The 19,444-nt window shown below is 44.4% G+C and overlaps 1 protein-coding gene across 1 annotated transcript in view; it reads right to left on the bottom strand.

The window, feature by feature from the left end:
• Positions 1 to 16,006, bottom strand: part of LOC126108773 (receptor-interacting serine/threonine-protein kinase 4-like) — a 52,421-nt gene extending 36,415 nt beyond the window's left edge. The window contains exons 1-4 of the mRNA XM_049914124.1: positions 15,975 to 16,006; positions 11,057 to 11,228; positions 10,895 to 10,942; positions 1,668 to 2,244 (exon numbers count right to left, since the gene is read on the bottom strand). Of these exons, the coding sequence (XP_049770081.1) occupies positions 1,668 to 2,244; positions 10,895 to 10,942; positions 11,057 to 11,144 (713 nt within the window). The 5' untranslated portion in view covers positions 11,145 to 11,228; positions 15,975 to 16,006. The remainder of the gene's footprint in view (positions 1 to 1,667; positions 2,245 to 10,894; positions 10,943 to 11,056; positions 11,229 to 15,974) is intronic.
• Positions 16,007 to 19,444: the final 3,438 nt, after the last annotated feature.

Raw genomic sequence — 19,444 nt, 5'->3', positions numbered from 1 at the left:
TTGCCTTGTGGGGTGTTCACAAGATCTGCGAGGAGCAAGCAGCTGCAACCTGGTGCACATGTGCTCACGTCACCTGCTATAATAGATGTATTGCACACATGCTCCAACTGAGAACAACACACATCTTCTTGGAGCCTAATGTACTTCTGAAAAGTTATTCCTAACGTCCACGTATTGCTTGGAGGAATAAACTAACGATGCTATGGAATTTCCAGGCATATTGCACACATGTACCTAGAAAGTGAAAAAGAAATACTAAACTGTAGTACTGATGTGGGAATAGCGATTACTTCAACTGTCTGCTTTGTTACAACTAACTTTTCTACGGGTGAGTATTCACAGTACAGTAACACGATAGTCGGGAAATTGTAATACGTTTCTGGCCTTCTTGAACCTTAGTGCAGAGTCGTAAAGAGTTCCCGGTGCAAATAATACGTGACGCACATGCTTCTCATCTTTATGTTCCCAATTTACAGCATGTCGCCATTTATAGGTACCTCACTGTCAGCAGCAGCAGAGACAACAAGGCTACTTGCATGAACTAGTTAACAGTAGCCTAATGGGACACAAAATAGATGGCCATTGATGATACACGACAGACAGGTCTAAGGAAACTCAGTGGCAAACAATGTAGGCTGGTAAATTTACGCGCACACACACACACACACACACACACACACACACACACACACATACAAGGCTATTACAAATGATTGAAGCGATTTCATAAATTCACTGTAGCTCCATTCATTGACATATGGTCACGACACACTACAGATGCGTAGAAAAACTCATAAAGTTTTGTTCGGCTGAAGCCGCACTTCAGGTTTCTGCCGTCAGAGCGCTCGAGAGCGCAGTGAGACAAAATGGCGACAGGAGCCGAGAAAGCGTATGTCGTGCTTGAAATGCACTCACATCAATCAGTCATAACAGTGCAACGACACTTCAGGACGAAGTTCAACAAAGATCCACCAACTGCTAACTCCATTCGGCGATGGTATGCGCAGTTTAAAGCTTCTGGATGCCTCTGTAAGGGGAAATCAACGGGTCGGCCTGCAGTGAGCGAAGAAACGGTTGAACGCGTGCAGGCAAGTTTCACGCGTAGCCTGCGGAAAATTGGTTCATGCCGCAACTGGAGACCGACAGCGCCGACTTCATCTTTCAACAGGATGGTGCTCCACCGCACTTCCATCATGATGTTCGGCATTTCTTAAACAGGAGATTGGAAAACCTATGGATCGGTCATGGTGGAGATCATGATCAGCAATTCATGTCATGGTCTCCACGCTCTCCCGACTTAACCCCATGCGATTTCTTTCTGTGGGGTTATGTGAAAGATTCCGTGTTTAAACCGCCTCTACCAAGAAACGTGCCAGAACTGCGAGCTCGCATCAACGATGCTTTCGAATACATTGATGGGGACATGCTGCGCCGAGTGTGGGAGGAACTTGATTATCGGCTTGATGTCTGCCGAATCACTAAAGGGGCACATATCGAACATTTGTGAATGCCTAAAAAAACTTGTTGAGTTTTTGTATGTGTGTGCAAAGCATTTTGAAAATATCTCAAACAATAAAGTTATTTTAGAGCTGTGAAATCGCTTCAATCATTTGTAATAACTCTGTACATATAGAAGTGGACAGCACAGAAGAGCGGCCTATGCTTACCTCGTTTCTATTGGCGTCTCCAAGAGCAGGCGATACACATCAGCCATGTCTTGAGGCTGGGAGCGCACTGCGTCAGCCCAGCCCCGTGTGAAAATCACCTGGATCAAGTGAGCCCTTATGAATTTAATGGCCGCCTGCTTGAGGCTGTCAGAGGAGTGCCTGACCGCGAGAGCAGCCACGGCCGCCGCTGTCTCGACGGACAGCTGTGCGGCCAGCTGCAGCTCGCACTCCGCCTTCAGGGCCGACACGCCGAACTTATCAGCTGCGGCCAGCAGCTGCGCAGACAGGTCGGGCAGCCGGGGGGCCTGGAGTGTATACAGGTAGGCCAGCAGCTGGCGCAGCACCGGGCCGTCCACGTCCTGGACTGCGACCAGACCGCTGCTGGCCTCCAGCGGGTCCTGCCGGAACATGGCTTCGAATACAGGGCTCCTGGAAGCCAGGACGGCCCTGTGCGCTGCGAGACGCGTGTCGCCGGCCACCAGGGTCACCACGGCGCCCTCCCCGGCGTCCAGCAGGGCGCTCAGATCCACAACTGGGGTCTCCTTAGCCTCCGTTTCTGGTTCCACTGTGGACTGTCCTGAAACACACAGTGTCACTAAGAACCTTGTGCCCCCATAGAACACTCTGCTTACTTACTTGACCCATATGCAGACCTGCATCAAGTAACTATTTTGAATATTTTACATTTTATGTGGGTCGCAACAATATGCTTTCTCTCTCGAAACAATTAAATAGGTGAACAGCTTCAAATCTCAGTGTACATTGAAGAGCGAAAGGAACAGGTATAGGCACGTATATTCAAATACAGAGATACGTAAACAGGCAGGATACAACAGTGTGATCGGCAACACCTGCCTAAGACAACAAGTGTTGGACGCAGTTGTTAGACCGTTTACCAAGTGAGTTTGAACGTGGTGCTATAGTCGGCGCACGAGCCATGGGACACACCATATCTGAGGCAGCAAAGAAGTGGGGATTTTCCGGTACGACTATCTCGCGAGTGTACCACAAGTATCAGAAATCCGGTATAAACACCAAATCTCTGACAACACTGCGGCTGGAAGAAGATCCTGCAAGAACAGAACCACTGACAACTCATGAGATCATTCAACGTGACGGAAGTCCAACCCTTTCGTAAATTGCTACAGATTTCGATACTGGGCCATGAAGAAGTGTCCGCGTGTGAACCATTCACCGAAAAATCATCGATGTGGGCTTTTGGAGCCAAAAGCCCACAGGTGTACTCTCGATGAATGCACGAAACAAAGCTTTATACCTCGCCTGGGCCCGCCAACCTTAACATTCTACTATTGATGACTGGAAACATGTTGCCTGGTCGGACAAGTCTCGTTTCAAACTGTATCGAGCAGATGGACGTGTGCCGCTATGGAGACAACCTCATGAATCTATAGACCCTGCATGTCAGCAGCGGCTGTTCAAGCTGGTGGAGGCTCTCTAGTCGTGTGGGTGTGTGCAGTTGGAGTGATATCTGACCCCTGATATGTCTAGGTATGACTCTGACAGGTGACATGTATGTAATTATCCTGTCTGATCACCTGCATCCATTAACGTCCATTGTGCATTCTGACGGACTAGCGAAATTCCAGCAGGACAATGCGACACCCACATGTCCACAATTGCTACAGAGTGGCTCGAGGAACACTCTTCTGTGTTTGAACACTTCCGCTGGCGACCAAATTCCCCATACATGAACATTATTGAGCATATCTGGGATGCCTTGCAACGTGCTGTTGAGAAGAGATCGCCACTCCTTCGTATTCTTAGTGATTTATGTACAGCCCTGCAGGATTCATGGTGTCAGTTCCCTTCAGCACTACTTCAGCCATTAGTCGAGTCCATTCCACTTCGTGCTGCGGCACTTCTGCGTGCTTGCTCGGGCCCTACACGATGTTAGGCTTTCTGTGGCTCTTCAGTGTATGAAGGCCAATAACTGTATCTCTCACTGACTCATCAGCACCCAGCCCAATCCGCTAAGGATAGAAGTTGAAATTTGGAGAGCATGTTGATCTTAAATTGTAGGCGTCGCTTAAGAAGGCATTTTTCGAAATTTCACCCTTAAGGCGGTGAAATGGGGGATAAAGCGTTTTTTGAAAATAGGTCACTGGCAACTCCTTAATGCCTGAATAAATTTCTAAATGAAATGTAATACACAAAAACTGTGGTGCTTTAGATGTGCCCGAAACACTCAGGTTCATGAAGAATCAGCATCTAGCGGCAGTGATATTAAATAACAGTTAACCTTCCATTTATTAGTAGAGCACTGATATGACGCGAATTCGCGATACTTGGCATTAAAGGGTTGTGGTAATTTTGAAGCTAGAACTACGAAAATTGGTATGTGGTTTTCCAGTCAGAAATAAATAATACTTTGAGAATTTTTGGTAATTGAGCCACTAAGGGGCTAAAACAGTGGGTGAAAGTTTATTTGAAAATAAATCATGTTGAAGAACTAATGAAACATTAAAAAAAAATACGTCTGTAGAAATTGGTATTTGACCTTTTTTTTTAAAAAAAAAAGTTTTTCTGGAAGTTCAAGGTCTACAGGAGTGAGACACAGGATGAAAAGTTTAATGGAATTATTTCATTACGAAAGCATATTAAAAGCTAAATATACGGAAATTTGTATTTGCCTTCTATGTCAGAAATACATACATTACGTGTTTCACTTTGTTTGGAAACTGAACCCCTCAGGGGGTGAAATGGGGGATGGAAAATTTCAAGAAAATATTTCATTAAAAACTGTAGAGTTAAGTCTATGAAAATGGTATTTCAATTCTCTATTAGATATAAATAAATATGTATTACAGAATGAAAGTTTATATGTCAATATCCCCACAAGAACGTGAAACGCATGATTAACAAAAAAATTTGGACTTCAGCTGCCAGAATCATCTTTTTGTCAGAAGTATGTTCAGAAGAGACCACGCTTAGGTGGCCTTAATTTGATGAAATGTTTATAACGTGTAGAAATTTGTTAACAATATAAAAATTCGATTAAAGAAAGAAATATCTGTGCACACCATACAGTCTGCCTGAGAGAAGCAGCGAGTGGTAATCTAGTCTTTAATTAAACCACTTAAACAATTTTCTATTGGTTTCAGCACATTTCGTCTGCAAAACAAGCCACAGATGGGGTGCAAATCTCATATCCTTAATTTCCTTCTACAGTTGTTTGCCTAGGAGATCATTCACAAAGTGGCAGTTCTTTATTCAACGAGTTATCATCCTGATATTTCCATTTATTCAAATGGCTCTGAGCACTATGCGACCTAACTTCTGAGGTCATCAGTCGCCTAGAACTTAGAACTAATTAAACCTAACTAACCTAAGGACATCACACACATCCATGACCGAGGCAGGATTCGAAACTGTGACCGTAGCGGTTACGCGGTTCCAGACTGAAGCGCCTTTAACCGCACGGCCACATTTGTTCAAAGAAACAACAATATTGTACTGCAGAAAAACTGTATTGCTGTGCTCCTGACTGATACTCCTCTTTGTTGCCAGTTACACAGGGTCAACGACGGGCCAATAGTGTGTCGGGTGCGTTTCTAGGAACCATTAACTTGGGGTAGCAACATAATCAGACTGCAACCAGTTTTCAGCACTTCTTACACATGCCAATACTGCAAAATGTGATCAAAAGTATACGGATACCCCCAAAAACATACGTTTCTCATATTAGGTGCATTGTGCCACCACCTATTGCCAGGTACTCCATATCAGCGACCTCAATAGTCATTAGACATCGTGAGAGAGCAGAATGGGGCGCTCCGCAGAACTCATGGGCTTTGAATGTGGTAAGGTTATTGAATATATTGGGTGTCACTTGTGTCTTACGTCTGTACGCGAGATTTCCACACTCCTAAACATCCCTAGGTCCACTGTTTCTGATGTGATAGTGAAGTGGAAACGTAAAAGGACACATACAGAACGATTGCGTACAGGCTGATCTCGTCTGTTGACTGACAGAGACCGCCGACAGTTGAAAAGGGTCGTAATGTGTAATAGGCAGACATCTATCCAACCCATAACACACGAATTCCAAACTGCATCAGGATCCACTGCAAGTACTATGACAGTTCGGCAGGAGGTGAGAAAACTGGGATTTCGTGGTCGTGCGGCTGCTCATAAGCCACACATCACACGGGTAAATGCCAAACGACGCCTCGCTTGGTGTGAGGAGCGTAAACATTGGACGATTGAACAGTGGAAGAACGTTGTGTGGAGTGACGAATCACGGTACACAATGTGGCGATCCGATATCTGGGTGTGTGTATGGCGAATCCCCAGTGGACATCATCTGCCAGCGTGTGTAGTGCCAACAGTAAAATTCGGAGTCGGTGGTGTTATGGTGTGGTCGTGTTTTTCATGGAAGGGACTTACACCCATCGTCGTTTTGCGTGGCACTATCACACCACAGGCCTACATTGATATTTTAAGCATCTTCTGGCTTCCCACTGTTGAAGAGCAATTCGGGGATTGAAATTGCACCTTTCAACACGATCAAGCACCTGTTCATAATGCACGGCCTATGGCGAAGTGGTTACACGACAGTAACATCCCTGTAATGGATTGGCTTGCAGAGAGTCCTGACCTGAACCCTATAGAACACTTTCGGAATGTTTTGGAACGCCGTCTTTGTGCAAGGCCTTACCGCACATTGTAGATACCTCTGCACAGTGTAGCACTTCGTGAAGAATGGGCTGCCATTCCTCAAGAAATCTTCCAGCACCTGACTGAACGTATGCCTGCGAGAGAAGCAGTTGTCATCACGGCAAAGGGTGGGCCAACACCATACCGAATTCCAACATTACCGGTGGAGGGCGGTACGAACTTGTAAGTCATTTGCAGCCAGGTGTCGGGATACTTTTGATCACATAGTGCACCTTTCCTTCCTGTAATTATTTTGAGCTGATGTACGCTAAAACAGCGTTTCAGATGACATTAATAATTTGAAAGGTTAAGTTCTCAATTGCAAGATCTAATTTTCGTTCAAAAAATTACCAGTTCCTGTTCATAACCAGTGTCTAGAAAATCCTCTTTAGATGATAAGGGGATACTTCAAATGAGAAGTTAAATTACGTTTTACATATATGCAATGTCCTTCTGTCTACCAGCCCAAGACTTCGTTATATTCATTTTAAAATCAGAATTTGTAGTAGCTTCAAAAAAACATGAGCAACTAGGTACCCTAGGAATCGACAATATTCTGTCCTAACTTCTCTATGTGGCTGGAATGGATATCAAAGTCCTGTTATATGCTCTTAACTGTAGCGTACATGAACACGGAAAACTGCCAGCTGATTTTGAGAGAAGCCTTATAATGCCCATCCGCAAAATTAAGAATGTCTTAAAAAGCGAAAATTACCGAAAAACTTCACCATCCAACTCCTTCGTCCTCGAACAGTTGGCGCCACATTCTCAGAAAATCAATTTGGTTCCAAAATAAAATTTAAAATCACTTTAGAGAGCTGTACGAAAGAAATTTAAGAATGTACATAGCTTTTACAGATATATAGTAGGTGTGTGATAATATGAAAGTAGGAATAAACTTGATAGCTTTGAAAGCATTATAAAAACGAGATAACACTTACTGGTCGGCATTCTACACAGGTAAAAACTTATATTCGCAAAGGAATCGAAGAAGAAAGTGGCGTGTCAGCAGCTACTTTTACTCCACACAAAGAGAAGACACCTAAACATGTGAGAGAACAGCTAGATGTAGGTGTAGTGAAAGTGAACAACATCTCGAACCCATGATAAATAAAACAGGTAAAGTTACAGTGAGATACTATAACATTAAAGGATATAAGGGCCAAAATCATAGGTGAAGGCTTTTTGATAAAGCACGAGAAACCAGTGTTGCAGAGTATCTATGTGACAAGCTACTCATATCTCGAAACGAGTCACCTTTTTCGAATCTATCTGCTAAGGATCCCATACAATAAAAACTCCAGCACTGTTTTTAAACAGTCCCTTTGAATCTTGTAGCTGCTCCTCAATCTCTGCCCTGCCATCCCTGCAGATTCGTCTATGTTATGGTCCCAGCCTAAGTCGGACCTGAACGGAAGCCAGAGAGGGCTATATCTGTGACCTTCTGCATCTCGCGGAGAAACAGTACGAGCTGAGTTAATGCGTCAGGAGCGCGTTTTGACCACTCAGTGGAAATGGGAGAATGTTGCAGTAGCTCCGCCAACCGTGTACATTGTGTAATGTCAGCGCCAAGTGAATCTTTCCCCTGGAACATGAGGTAGTAGAAAAGATAGTACGAGCAGTTACGGTGGTGTTTCTTATCGGGAAAATTAGAAAGACTGAAACGTCCCCTTTGAACAATTATACAAGACTGTGCTTAAACTGACACACAATGTTTTTAGCGCAACGCAATCTGACTATCAAAGATCCCTGCAAAAGAATGGCCCTGAGTAACATTAAAACTTTTGTAGCCTTTGTCCCATTTGTTGCATTAACTGTAATAACAGTGCACTGGTGTCTGAAACATGTTCCTCAGTGCTATTCGGCAACGCATTTGAACCGGCAATATTCGCAGTTTGAATAGCAGAAAATGTGTCTTGACTTATTTGAGAAAAGGGTGATGACGCAAAACCTGAATCTACAGTATTTGCAATATTGTGTCCTGTCATTTCGGATTGCTGAGGCGAGCTGTTGCCGACCGATCGATCGATAATGCTTCCCTGTTCACTAATTGTTTCACTGTCTACACCATTGTTTGCAGCCTGCTCCATTTCCCTATGCACAATTACCAAATTACTACTTTGAACATTAGTTAATTCATTACTCGGTGGCGCTAACACACTGCTTTCGTCTTCACAGTCATTTCTCAGTTTACTTTGGAGCCTAGTATTACGTTTTTCACACGCCATTATTGTCACAATATTTCACACGACAACACAAAAAAACACAATTTGTAGAGCAAAAATAAGAGAACACATTAACATAGAACTGAAAATAATATCTAGTTAATTGCAAGCGCAGCTGCGAAATACTTGGTGCAAATCTACATGCATGCCACAACTGTTTTACTGTGCAACAATGAAAAACCACGACTACCAAGGAAATTCTCTCTATAATTATGCGCTAGCAATAAACAAAAGCTACACTAAATACACAAACTACAAGAAAAAATCAGAAGATTCCAGTGAGGTATCCTAGGCTAAGGGTCGACATATGAAACGTCCCCTTTGAACAATTATACAAGACTGTGCTTAAACTGACACACAATGTTTTTAGCGCAACGCAATCTGACTATCAAAGATCCCTGCAAAAGAATGGCCCTGACTAACATTAACCTATACCTTTCACAAATCACTTACCTCACAAAAATCTTCATTACTCGAACTACTGCAATACAGCGAGCGCCACTACTGCCAGCTAAATAAAAGATTCAAACTACGGAAGGCACTAACTACTGATAGGGATAGTTAGCAAATGAAAGATATTAATAGAGAACAAACAATGTATTTACCTTAATAGTCATAATATATATAGCAGTTCATGACAAATTACAAAACTCCGCCATCTCTCTCCCCACATCCACCACTGCTGGTGGCTCAACTCCCACTGCGCAACGCTACGCGCTGTTCACATCCAGCTGCCGCTGCCCAACACTACAATGGCAGACAACAATGCAAACTAGCCACATACTGCACACAGCACAGCCAGTGATTTTCATACCGAGCGCTATGTGGCGTTACCAGTAAAAAAACCTGAACAGCCTACTTACAAAAAGAAAACATAAACAGCCTACATACAAGACTTAACATCATACAGGTACTCCACTCCACACATAGTCAGCTACCTGGGTAGCAGCTGCTAATGTACACCTGACCATTTTAGTGGGACCTTACAGTTCTCAAGCCAATGGTGCAAGTCCTGGAAACTGCAGCCAAGCGTTTCATAGAACTGGCTTCCTCTAGAGTCAGAACCAGGAGGCACCATAAGTTCTTCAGGCACTGCTGCAGATTGTGAGCTTCGTCAGAAATCCATGAACAAGGCTTCTCTTCTCTATCTTCTCTGCCAGATGCTGGAATTATCCAAGCACGATCTCGGAGCTGCAACGACAGGCATTTTCGTTCCAATGTGTGCCACAATCTGAAGCAGGTGCATCCTGTTCCCTCAGTAGCTGCCGGAATAGTCTCTACAACATGTCAAATGAGGACATCGGGTGTGCAAAATGAGTGAAACTCGTGTTGCTCCCCAACCCTTGTTGCAATTTCTCTAAGTGTTACCATCATTCGCCATTCATTGGAATTGCCGACGATTTATAGATCACTAGCATTTTTGCGTTTGGCTAGTCCTCACACGGGACGCAGCATGTTTCCAAACATGTGAAGTGAGTCACTTGTTGGTCAGAGGTATGGGTAAAACACCATGAGCTCTCTCTGATCACTCTCTCTCCTTTTCATGGCGTCTACTCACTCAGTGTCAAGTGCATCAGTAATGATGAAAACTGTAAATCCTGTAGAGGAGACAGAATACACACGAGGCGTATGCTTGCTGTCTCTGGTACACGACTGTGGAGAGCCCTCCAAACACACCTATTCGCACAGTTTCTAATTGTTTGACCACAGTCAGGGTGAATTCCAGCTATGAACGAATGTCAGCTAACTCATCCGCATTCACTGTTGAGTTGCGTTGTGCTCGCTGCAACTTTTTATAGAATAACAAACAAATGTCACTAAAATGAGCTAACGGATTGTCTTTTAATTTTTGGATCAGTTAAGCTAAAGGTATAACTAATTACAGTTGAGAACTAGTATCTATTAACACAGCAGAAAAATCAGGGATAAAAATATATAAATTTTTGTTAAACGTCTTTTGAAGTTACAGTAGCTAACAGACTCAAAAACAGCTATAATTTGCGATAACATGTGCTTCACTAAGCGATCAACCAAAGTCCATTTACTAAAAAATTTTTTTAGATGTAGCACTCGTAAATACCGAAAAATCTCCAAAATTTACGTTGCTTCACGTTGATATACGCTGAAATTTGGGATGAAGATGATACAAGTAATAAAATCGTATAAAGTACACGTGTTGATTACAACTGCCATTACAGCAGGTAACAGATTTTGCGAGGCAGTTATTAAATCACGGAAGTAGAGAACCACAACGAGATAGGTCAGCACCAAATGAAGCTATTAGACCTTGAAATGCCCTAAGAAATTATGCAAAAGGATATTTACCTGGGTTTTCAGATCTTAAGCGTAAAACATTGACTTCCAGATCGGGTCCTGTAAAAGAAATTCATACAAATCTCAATGGAAAAACTGAAAATATATTTTATTACTGACTATGAAATTGTTATTCGTTATCTAGACTTACACCAACATAAAAAGAAAATTTACCTGTAATGGAATCTGAGTCACTGCAATTTACAGTTATGACTACGGCCACAAAAATGCAGATGAACCAACTAATGCTTCCGCAGAACATGACGCAATGACTAAGATGTCGGACCAAGAGTGCAGAACTTTTCCCACGAAATATTTTCACCAGATTTGCACACTGTTGCACAACCTGTAATTTTATGAACAAATAGAGTTACAAAATTGATTTTCCTTCTGCAAGCTGTATAGCATATTAATTATTGTAAATTAATGTTTTAATGTAACTTGGATTACGTCGTTCTAAGAGACAGATGTCACTTCGGTCAGCGCATTATATTTCTGTTTACATCTGATTAACTGTCGAAAAGTGCTCTGTAAATGATTTATAGTCTTTTGTCACACCTATATCAGTTGCAGAGGTATCGGTATCAACTTCAGTTTCTTTAATGAAGCTGCAGTATAGTACATGGTGTGCTAATGTTTCACACAGGTAGAGAGAGGGGTGGGGGTGTGTGTTGCCTGCAGCAAAGGCATCAGGTGGCTAAATGAGCCTCAGGCGTGTAAGGACAAGGCAGCGGGAGTTTCCCAGCGAGGTCGTGGAGAAAAGTATTGTATTGGGAATATAACGGCGGCTACAGAGCTCTGTGTCGAATATGGCTGTTGCAAGCTCCTAGTCACGCGCTATGGTGAACCTAAGACAGTTGAAAGCTGATCGCAGTGAGACGAGTTCAAAGGAACATAGGCCACGATTTTGCGATAGTTATTGTAAAAGCTACGAATTTTTATGATTGTAAAAATTATGATAGGTAGTAGAAAGTTATGTCTAAGAATTGCTTTGAGCTATTGTGGAAAAAGCAGGTATTAAATGAAAGCTAAGCAAGTCAGTAAATACTACAGAAGTCACATTTCGGTCATTTTACGTGTTCTAAATACTGCAGCAGATTTTAGAACAGTATGACGGTGTAAATGTGCCATTACTCTGAATTTGTCAAGGTTACACGTAACGTTAAAATAGCATGAGTTACGCGTTTCTGTCCGTAATAATACATCATCATGAATATTTGAAGTTTGATGATATTTAATCATCGGTGTATTCATTATGTAAATGCGCATTCATAATATTTCCGAAGAAAAATTATGTGGTCGACATTGTGACTTTCTTCAGCGTCATATACACTGAAGAGCCAAAGAAACTGTTACACCTGCCTAAAATCATGTAGTTCCCCAGCGAGCACGCAGATGTTTCGCAACACGACGTGGCAAGAACTCGACTAATGTCTGAAGTTGTGCTGAAGGGAACTGACACCATGAATTTAGCAGGGCTGTCCATAAATCCGTAAGAGTGTGAGGGGATGGAAATCTCTTCTGAACAGCACGTTGCAAGACATCCCAGATATGCTGAATAATGTTTATGTCTGGGGAGTTTGGTGCCTAGCGAAACTGTTTAAACTCAGAAGAGTGCTCCTGGAGCCACTCTCTAGCAATTCTGGACGTCTGGGGTGTAGCATTGTCCTGCTGGAATTGCCCAAGTGCATCGTAATCCACAATAGACATCAACGGATGCAGGTGACCACGTAGGATACTTTATATGTGCCATCTGTCAGTGTCGTATCTGGACGTGTCAGGGGCCACATATCACTCCAACTGCACACGCCCCACACCATTATGAAGCCTCCACCACCTTGGAAAGTCCCCTGCTGAGATGCAGGGTCCGTAGATTCATGAGGTTGTCTCCATACCCGCATACGTCCATCCTCTCGATATAATATGAAACGAGACTCGTCCGACCAGGCAACGTGTTTCCAGTCCTCAACAGTCCAATGTCGGTGTTGGCGGGCCCAAGGGAGGCGTAAAGCTTTGTGTCGTGCAGTCATCAAGGGTACACGAGTGCGTCTTCGGCTCTGAAAGTCCCTAACGATGATGTTTCGTTGAATGGTTCGCATGATCACACTTGTTGACGGCCCAGCATAGAAATCTGCAGCAGTTTGCGGAAGGGTTGCACTTCTGTCACACTGAACGATTGTCTTCAGTCGTCGTTGGTCCCGTTCTTGCAGGATCTTTTTCCGGCAGCAGTGATGTCGTAGATTCTTGTTTTGCCAGATTCCTGCTACTCGCGGAACACTCGTGAAATGGTCGTACAAGAAAATCCCAACTTCACAGCCACGTCGGAGCTGCTGTGTCCCATTGCTCGTGCGCCGACTATAACACCACGTTCAAACCCACTTAAATCTTGATAACCTGCCATTACAGCAGCAGTAACCGATCTACAAATGCACCAGACACTTGTTGTCTTACGTAGGCGTTGCCGACTGCAGTGCAGTATTCTGCCTTTTTATGTATTTCTGTATTTGATCACGCATAGGTATACCAGTTACTTTGGCGCTTCGGTCTATAATAAACAGTGTACTCAATAATATCGTTGAGATGATGTGCAAAATGGCAACTACTAGATTCATTACGCGCGTAATACCGACGTACAAATGTCTTGGACACTTCGCCAAGTACACCAGACGTCACATAGATTTCATCAGAACCAACAAGCTGCCAACAAAAGTAACATTCATAGAGGAACTTGATGCATGGGCATTCACCATGTAAGAGTAATAGGAACTGCTAGTAGCGCCTTTAGTTGGTGAGGAGTCGTCTGCTAATGCACGTAACTGACGCGGACCGATACAGGAAGACACAGAAGAGCATTCGCGCTACAAGTCGTGGAAAATAGGTGAGAAAAAAAGAAAATGACTTGGTGCTTTCTTTAGTTTGCCTCGTTTTCATAACCAACTCTTTTAAGAATGAGTAAGACTGAGAAGTTTACACCCGCGGATACACCATGGGTAACAGAAGAAATACTTGAATTCATCGATGAAAGGAGGAAGTCCAAAAACGTTGAGGGAATTTCGGCAATACAGAAATACAAGTCGCTGAGGAATGAGACAAATAGGAAATGCAAGGAAGCTAAGACGAAATGACAGCATGAAAAATGTGCAGAAATCGAAAAGAAATGATGGTTGGAAGGACTGACTCAGCATAGAGGAAGTGAAACCAATGTTTGGTGAAATTAAAGGCAATGGTGGTAACATTAAGAGTGCAACGGGAATTCCCTGTTAAATTCAGAGGAGAGAGCGAATGTGTAGAAAGAGTACACAATAGGCCTTTATGAGGGGGAAAATTTAACTGATGTGATAGAAGAAGAAACGGTGGTCGATTTAGAAGAGATAGGGAATCCAGTATTAGAATCACAATTTAAGAGAGCTTTGGAGGACTTAAAATCAAATAAGGCAGAAGGGATGGACCACATTCTATCAGAATTTCTAAAATCATAGCAGGAAATGCCAAAAAAACGTCTATTCACGTTGGTGTGTAGAATGTATGAGTCTGGCGACATACCATCTGACTTCCGGAAACTGCAAGAGCTGACAAGTGCGACAATTATCGCACAATCAGCTTAATAGTTCATGTATCCACGTTGCTGACAGGAATGGAAAAGAAAATCGAGGATATGTTAGATGACGATCAGTTTGGATTTAACGAAATGTAAAGGCACCAGCGAGGCAATTCTGACGTTCCTGTTGATAATGGAAGCAAGACTAAAGAAAAAGCAAGAAATGTTCATAGGATTAGTCGACATGGAAAAAGCGTTCGACAGTGTGAAATGGTACAAGATGTTCGAAATCATGAAAGAAATAGTGGTAAGCTATAGGGAGAGACGGGTAATATACAATATGTACAAGAGCCAAGAAGAAATAATAAGAGAGGACGACCAAGAAAGAAGTACTAGGATTAAAAAGAGTGTAAGACAGGACTGTAGTCTTTCGCCCCTACTCTTCAATCCGTACATCGAAGAAGAAAAGAAAAGAAAAATTCAGGCGTGGAATTAAAATTCGACGTGAAACGATATCAATGATACGATTTGCTGATGACACTGCTATCCTGAGTGAAAGTGAAGAAGAATTACATAATTTGCTGAATGGGATGAACAGTGAAATGAGTACAGAATATGGATTGTGATTAAATCGAAGAAAGTGGACGTTAATGAGAAGTAACAGAAATGAGAATAGCGAGGGGCCTAACATCAGAATTGTTGCTCACGAAGTAGATGTAGTTAAGGGGTTCTACTAGCTAGGCGGCAAATTAACCAATGACAGATGGAGCAAAGAGGACATCAAAAGCAGACTAGCACCGGCAAAAAGGAGATTCCTAGTCAAGAGAAGCCTAGTAGTATAGAAAATAGGGTGTGGTAGTGAAACGAGGACTGTGGGAAAACCAGAACAGAAGGGAATTGAAGCTCAAAATGGCTCTGAGCACTATGCGACTTAACTTCTGAGGTCATCAGTCGCCTAGAACTTAGAACTAATTAAACCTAACTAACCTAAGGACATCACACACATCCACGCCCGAGGCAGGATTCGAACCTGCGACCGTAGCGGCCACGCGGTTCCACACTGAAGCGCCTTTAACCGCACGGCCACACCGGCCGTTGGAATTGAAGCATTTGAGAGGTGGTGCACCAGACAAACGTTGAAAATTAGATGGGCTGATAAGGCAGGGAATTAGGAGTTTCTGCCCACAATCGGACAGGAAAGGAATATGTGGAAAACACTGACAAGGAGAAGGTACCAGATGATAGGACATCTGTTAAAACATCAGGAAGTGACTTCAGTGTCTTCCATAGCACTAGAGGGAGCTGTAGAGGGCAAAAACTGTAGAGAAAAAAGATTGGAGTGCACCCAGAAAATAATGGAAGGCGTAGGTTACATGTGCTGCTCTGAGATGAAAGAGATTGGCACAGGTGGGGAATTGGTGGTGGGTCGCATCCAACCAGTCAGAAAGTCAGAAAAAAAAACAAAAAAGGACAGAGAACAGGATAGTGTCAAATTCCAGAAAGAGATACGTTCAGCACACGGCACGGTGATGGAGAAAACAAGTAGAGACTTACCAGACACGTGTTACTCCGGTCCGCGCCGTAGCAGCCTGTGGCAGTCGGCGGCCGCGAGTCGCTCCTTTTATACTCGGGCTGTGCACGGCCCGGCAGGGCTGCCACCTCCCACCCACTCTCTTCTCCGATTTCCCTCTACTCCATACCCCGCTCCACATTCCCCTGCCCCTTTCCTGCAGTGATAACGCGTGAGCGCGTCTGACGTCCGCAGTTTCGCTACGCGGTGTCTAACAGGAACAAACGCCAAAGACGCGTGATTTTTGTGGCGTTCACTAACTTTCAAGGTAAAGTTTGTCCAAACGATCTGACCAAAAGGCCCTAAGAATATTTTGTTCTTACATATAATAAGTAAGTGTATCGAAATTTTGTATGAAACCACTCAGTGACCACACCATGTCTATAGTGTGAAATGACAGAACAGGCCGAAATACTGAATTCGTTCTTTCGCAAGAGTTTCACGGCGGAAGATAGTGACGTGGTCTCTCTTTTCTAGCCGAAATGCTAGATACTGAGGTAAGCGATCGAGGAACCGAATAGGAACAAACGCTTAGTAGTAGGAGGACATGCGGACGAAATCAGACATTACGCAAAAGAACTTGCTCCCCTACTACAGCAGTTAATCATTGGTCGCTACAGAAACGAACAGTGCGTAGTGAAAAGAAAAAAGCGTAGGTCATTCCCATTTCGGCCGGCCGGTGTGGTCGATCGGTTCTAGGCGCTTCAGTCTGATGACCTCAGATGTTAAGTCCCATAGTGCTCCGAGCCGTTTGAACCATTCCCGTTTCCACGAAGTGCCGTAGGACACATGCACAAAATTACATCCCCACGTTGCCGACGTCTGTCTGTTGTTGAATTACGGCACGTGTTCTATGCTCACCTATTAGGTCTGTTCTTGAGAGCAAATAATCTACTGTATAAAAATGAGCATGGATTCCAGAAATTGAGGTCTAACCGAATTTTCTCGTTTTGAGATGACAGAGGGAGGGATCTGTTATACTTGCTAGAAACAAAGATCGCACAAATACACTCCTGGAAATTGAAATAAGAACACCGTGAATTCATTGTCCCAGGAAGGAGAAACTTTATTGACACATTCCTGGGGTCAGATACATCACATGATCACACTGACAGAACCACAGGCACATAGACACAGGCAACAGAGCATGCACAATGTCGGCACTAGTACAGTGTATATCCACCTTTCGCAGCAATGCAGGCTGCTATTCTCCCATGGAGACGATCGTAGAGATGCTGGATGTAGTCCTGTGGAACGGCTTGCCATGCCATTTCCACCTGGCGCCTCAGTTGGACCAGCGTTCGTGCTGGACGTGCAGACCGCGTGAGACGACGCTTCATCCAGTCCCAAACATGCTCAATGGGGGACAGATCCGGAGATCTTGCTGGCCAGGGTAGTTGACTTACACCTTCTAGAGCACGTTGGGTGGCACGGGATACATGCGGACGTGCATTGTCCTGTTGGAACAGCAAGTTCCCTTGCCGGTCTAGGAATGGTAGAACGATGGGTTCGATGACGGTTTGGATGTACCGTGCACTATTCAGTGTCCCCTCGACGATCACCAGTGGTGTACGGCCAGTGTAGGAGATCGCTCCCCACACCATGATGCCGGGTGTTGGCCCTGTGTGCCTCAGTCGTATGCAGTCCTGATTGTGGCGCTCACCTGCACGACGCCAAACAAGCATACGACCATCATTGGCACCAAGGCAGAAGCGACTCTCATCGCTGAAGACGACACGTCTCCATTCGTCCCTCCATTCACGCCTGTCGCGACACCACTGGAGGCGGGCTGCACGATGTTGGGGCGTGAGCGGAAGACGGCCTAACGGTGTGCGGGACCGTAGCCCAGCTTCATGGAGACGGTTGCGAATGGTCCTCGCCGATACCCCAGGAGCAACAGTGTCCCTAATTTGCTGGGAAGTGGCGGTGTGGTCCCCTACGGCACTGCCTAGGATCCTACGGTCTTGGCGTGCATCCGTGCGTCGCTGCGGTCCGGTCCCAGGTCGACGGGCACGTGCACCTTCCGCCGACCACTGGCGACAACATCGATGTACTGTGGAGACCTCACGCCCCACGTGTTGAGCAATTCGGCGGTACGTCCACCCGGCCTCCCGCATGCCCACTATACGCCCTCACTCAAAGTCCGTCAACTGCACATACGGTTCACGTCCACGGTGTCGCGGCATGCTACCAGTGTTAAAGACTGCGATGGAGCTCCGTATGCCACGGCAAACTGGCTGACACTGACGGCGGCGGTGCACAAATGCTGCGCAGCTAGCGCCATTCGACGGCCAACACCGCGGTTCCTGGTGTGTCCGCTGTGCCGTGCGTGTGATCATTGCTTGTACAGCCCTCTCGCAGTGTCCGGAGCAAGTATGGTGGGTCTGACACACCGGTGTCAATGTGTTCTTTTTTCCATTTCCAGGTGTGTATTTCTCTATTTAAAACAATGGGTTTCGACAGACTTTGCTGTCATCTTCATGTGTTAAAAAACCTTTTTCTTATGAATCGCGTTCATTTTAAGTTGGACCTCTCGCCAAGTTGTCACATGTGACATTATGAAAGTTTATATACACGGTGTTACAAAAAGGTACGGTCAAACTTTCAGGAAACATTCCCCACACAAATAAAGAAAAGATGTTATGTGGACATGTGCCCGGAAACGCTTAATTTCCAAGTTACATCTCATTTTAGTTTCGTCTGTATGTACTTTACTTCCTCGATTCACCGCCATGATTTTATACGGGATACTCTACCTGTGCTGCTAGAACATGTGCCTTTACAAATACGACACAACATGTGGTTCGTGCACGATGGAGCTCCTGCACATTTCAGTCGAAGTGTTCGTACGCTTCTCAACAACAGATTCGGTGACCGACGGATTGGTAGAGGCGGACCAATTCCCTGGCCTCCACGCTCTCCTGACCGCAACCCTCTTGACCTTCATTTATGGGGGCATTTGAAAGCTCTCGTCTACGCAACCCCGGTACCAAATGTAGGGACTCTTCGTCCTCGTATTGTGGACGGCTGTGATAGAATACTCCATTCTCCAGGGCTGCATCAGCGCATCAGGGATTCCGTGCGACGGAGGGTGGATGCATGTATCCCTGCTAACGGAGGACATTTTGAACATTTCCTGTAACAAAGTGTTTGAAGTCACACTGGTACGTTCTGTTGCTGTGTGTTTCCATTCCATGATTAATGTGATTTGTAGAGAAGTAATAAAATGAGCTCTAACATGGAAAGTAAGCGTTTCTGGACACATGTCCACATAACATATTTCCTATCTTTGTGTGTGAGGAATGTTCCTGAAAGTTTGGCCGTACCTTTTTGCAACACCCTGTATATACCGCCCACAGATGGTTCTAACGTCACAAAAACGTAGCACTGGAAGCACATCTATTTACATAAGCTGGACATTTTCTGCGATTAACTGGTCGCTACTATAAGGTCC

Source organism: Schistocerca cancellata, chromosome 11 (assembly GCF_023864275.1).
Source record: "Schistocerca cancellata isolate TAMUIC-IGC-003103 chromosome 11, iqSchCanc2.1, whole genome shotgun sequence".
Taxonomy (NCBI): Eukaryota; Metazoa; Arthropoda; class Insecta; order Orthoptera; family Acrididae; genus Schistocerca; species Schistocerca cancellata.
The sequence above is the reverse complement of the archived record's forward strand: the minus strand, read 5'-3'. Positions and strand labels throughout refer to the sequence as shown.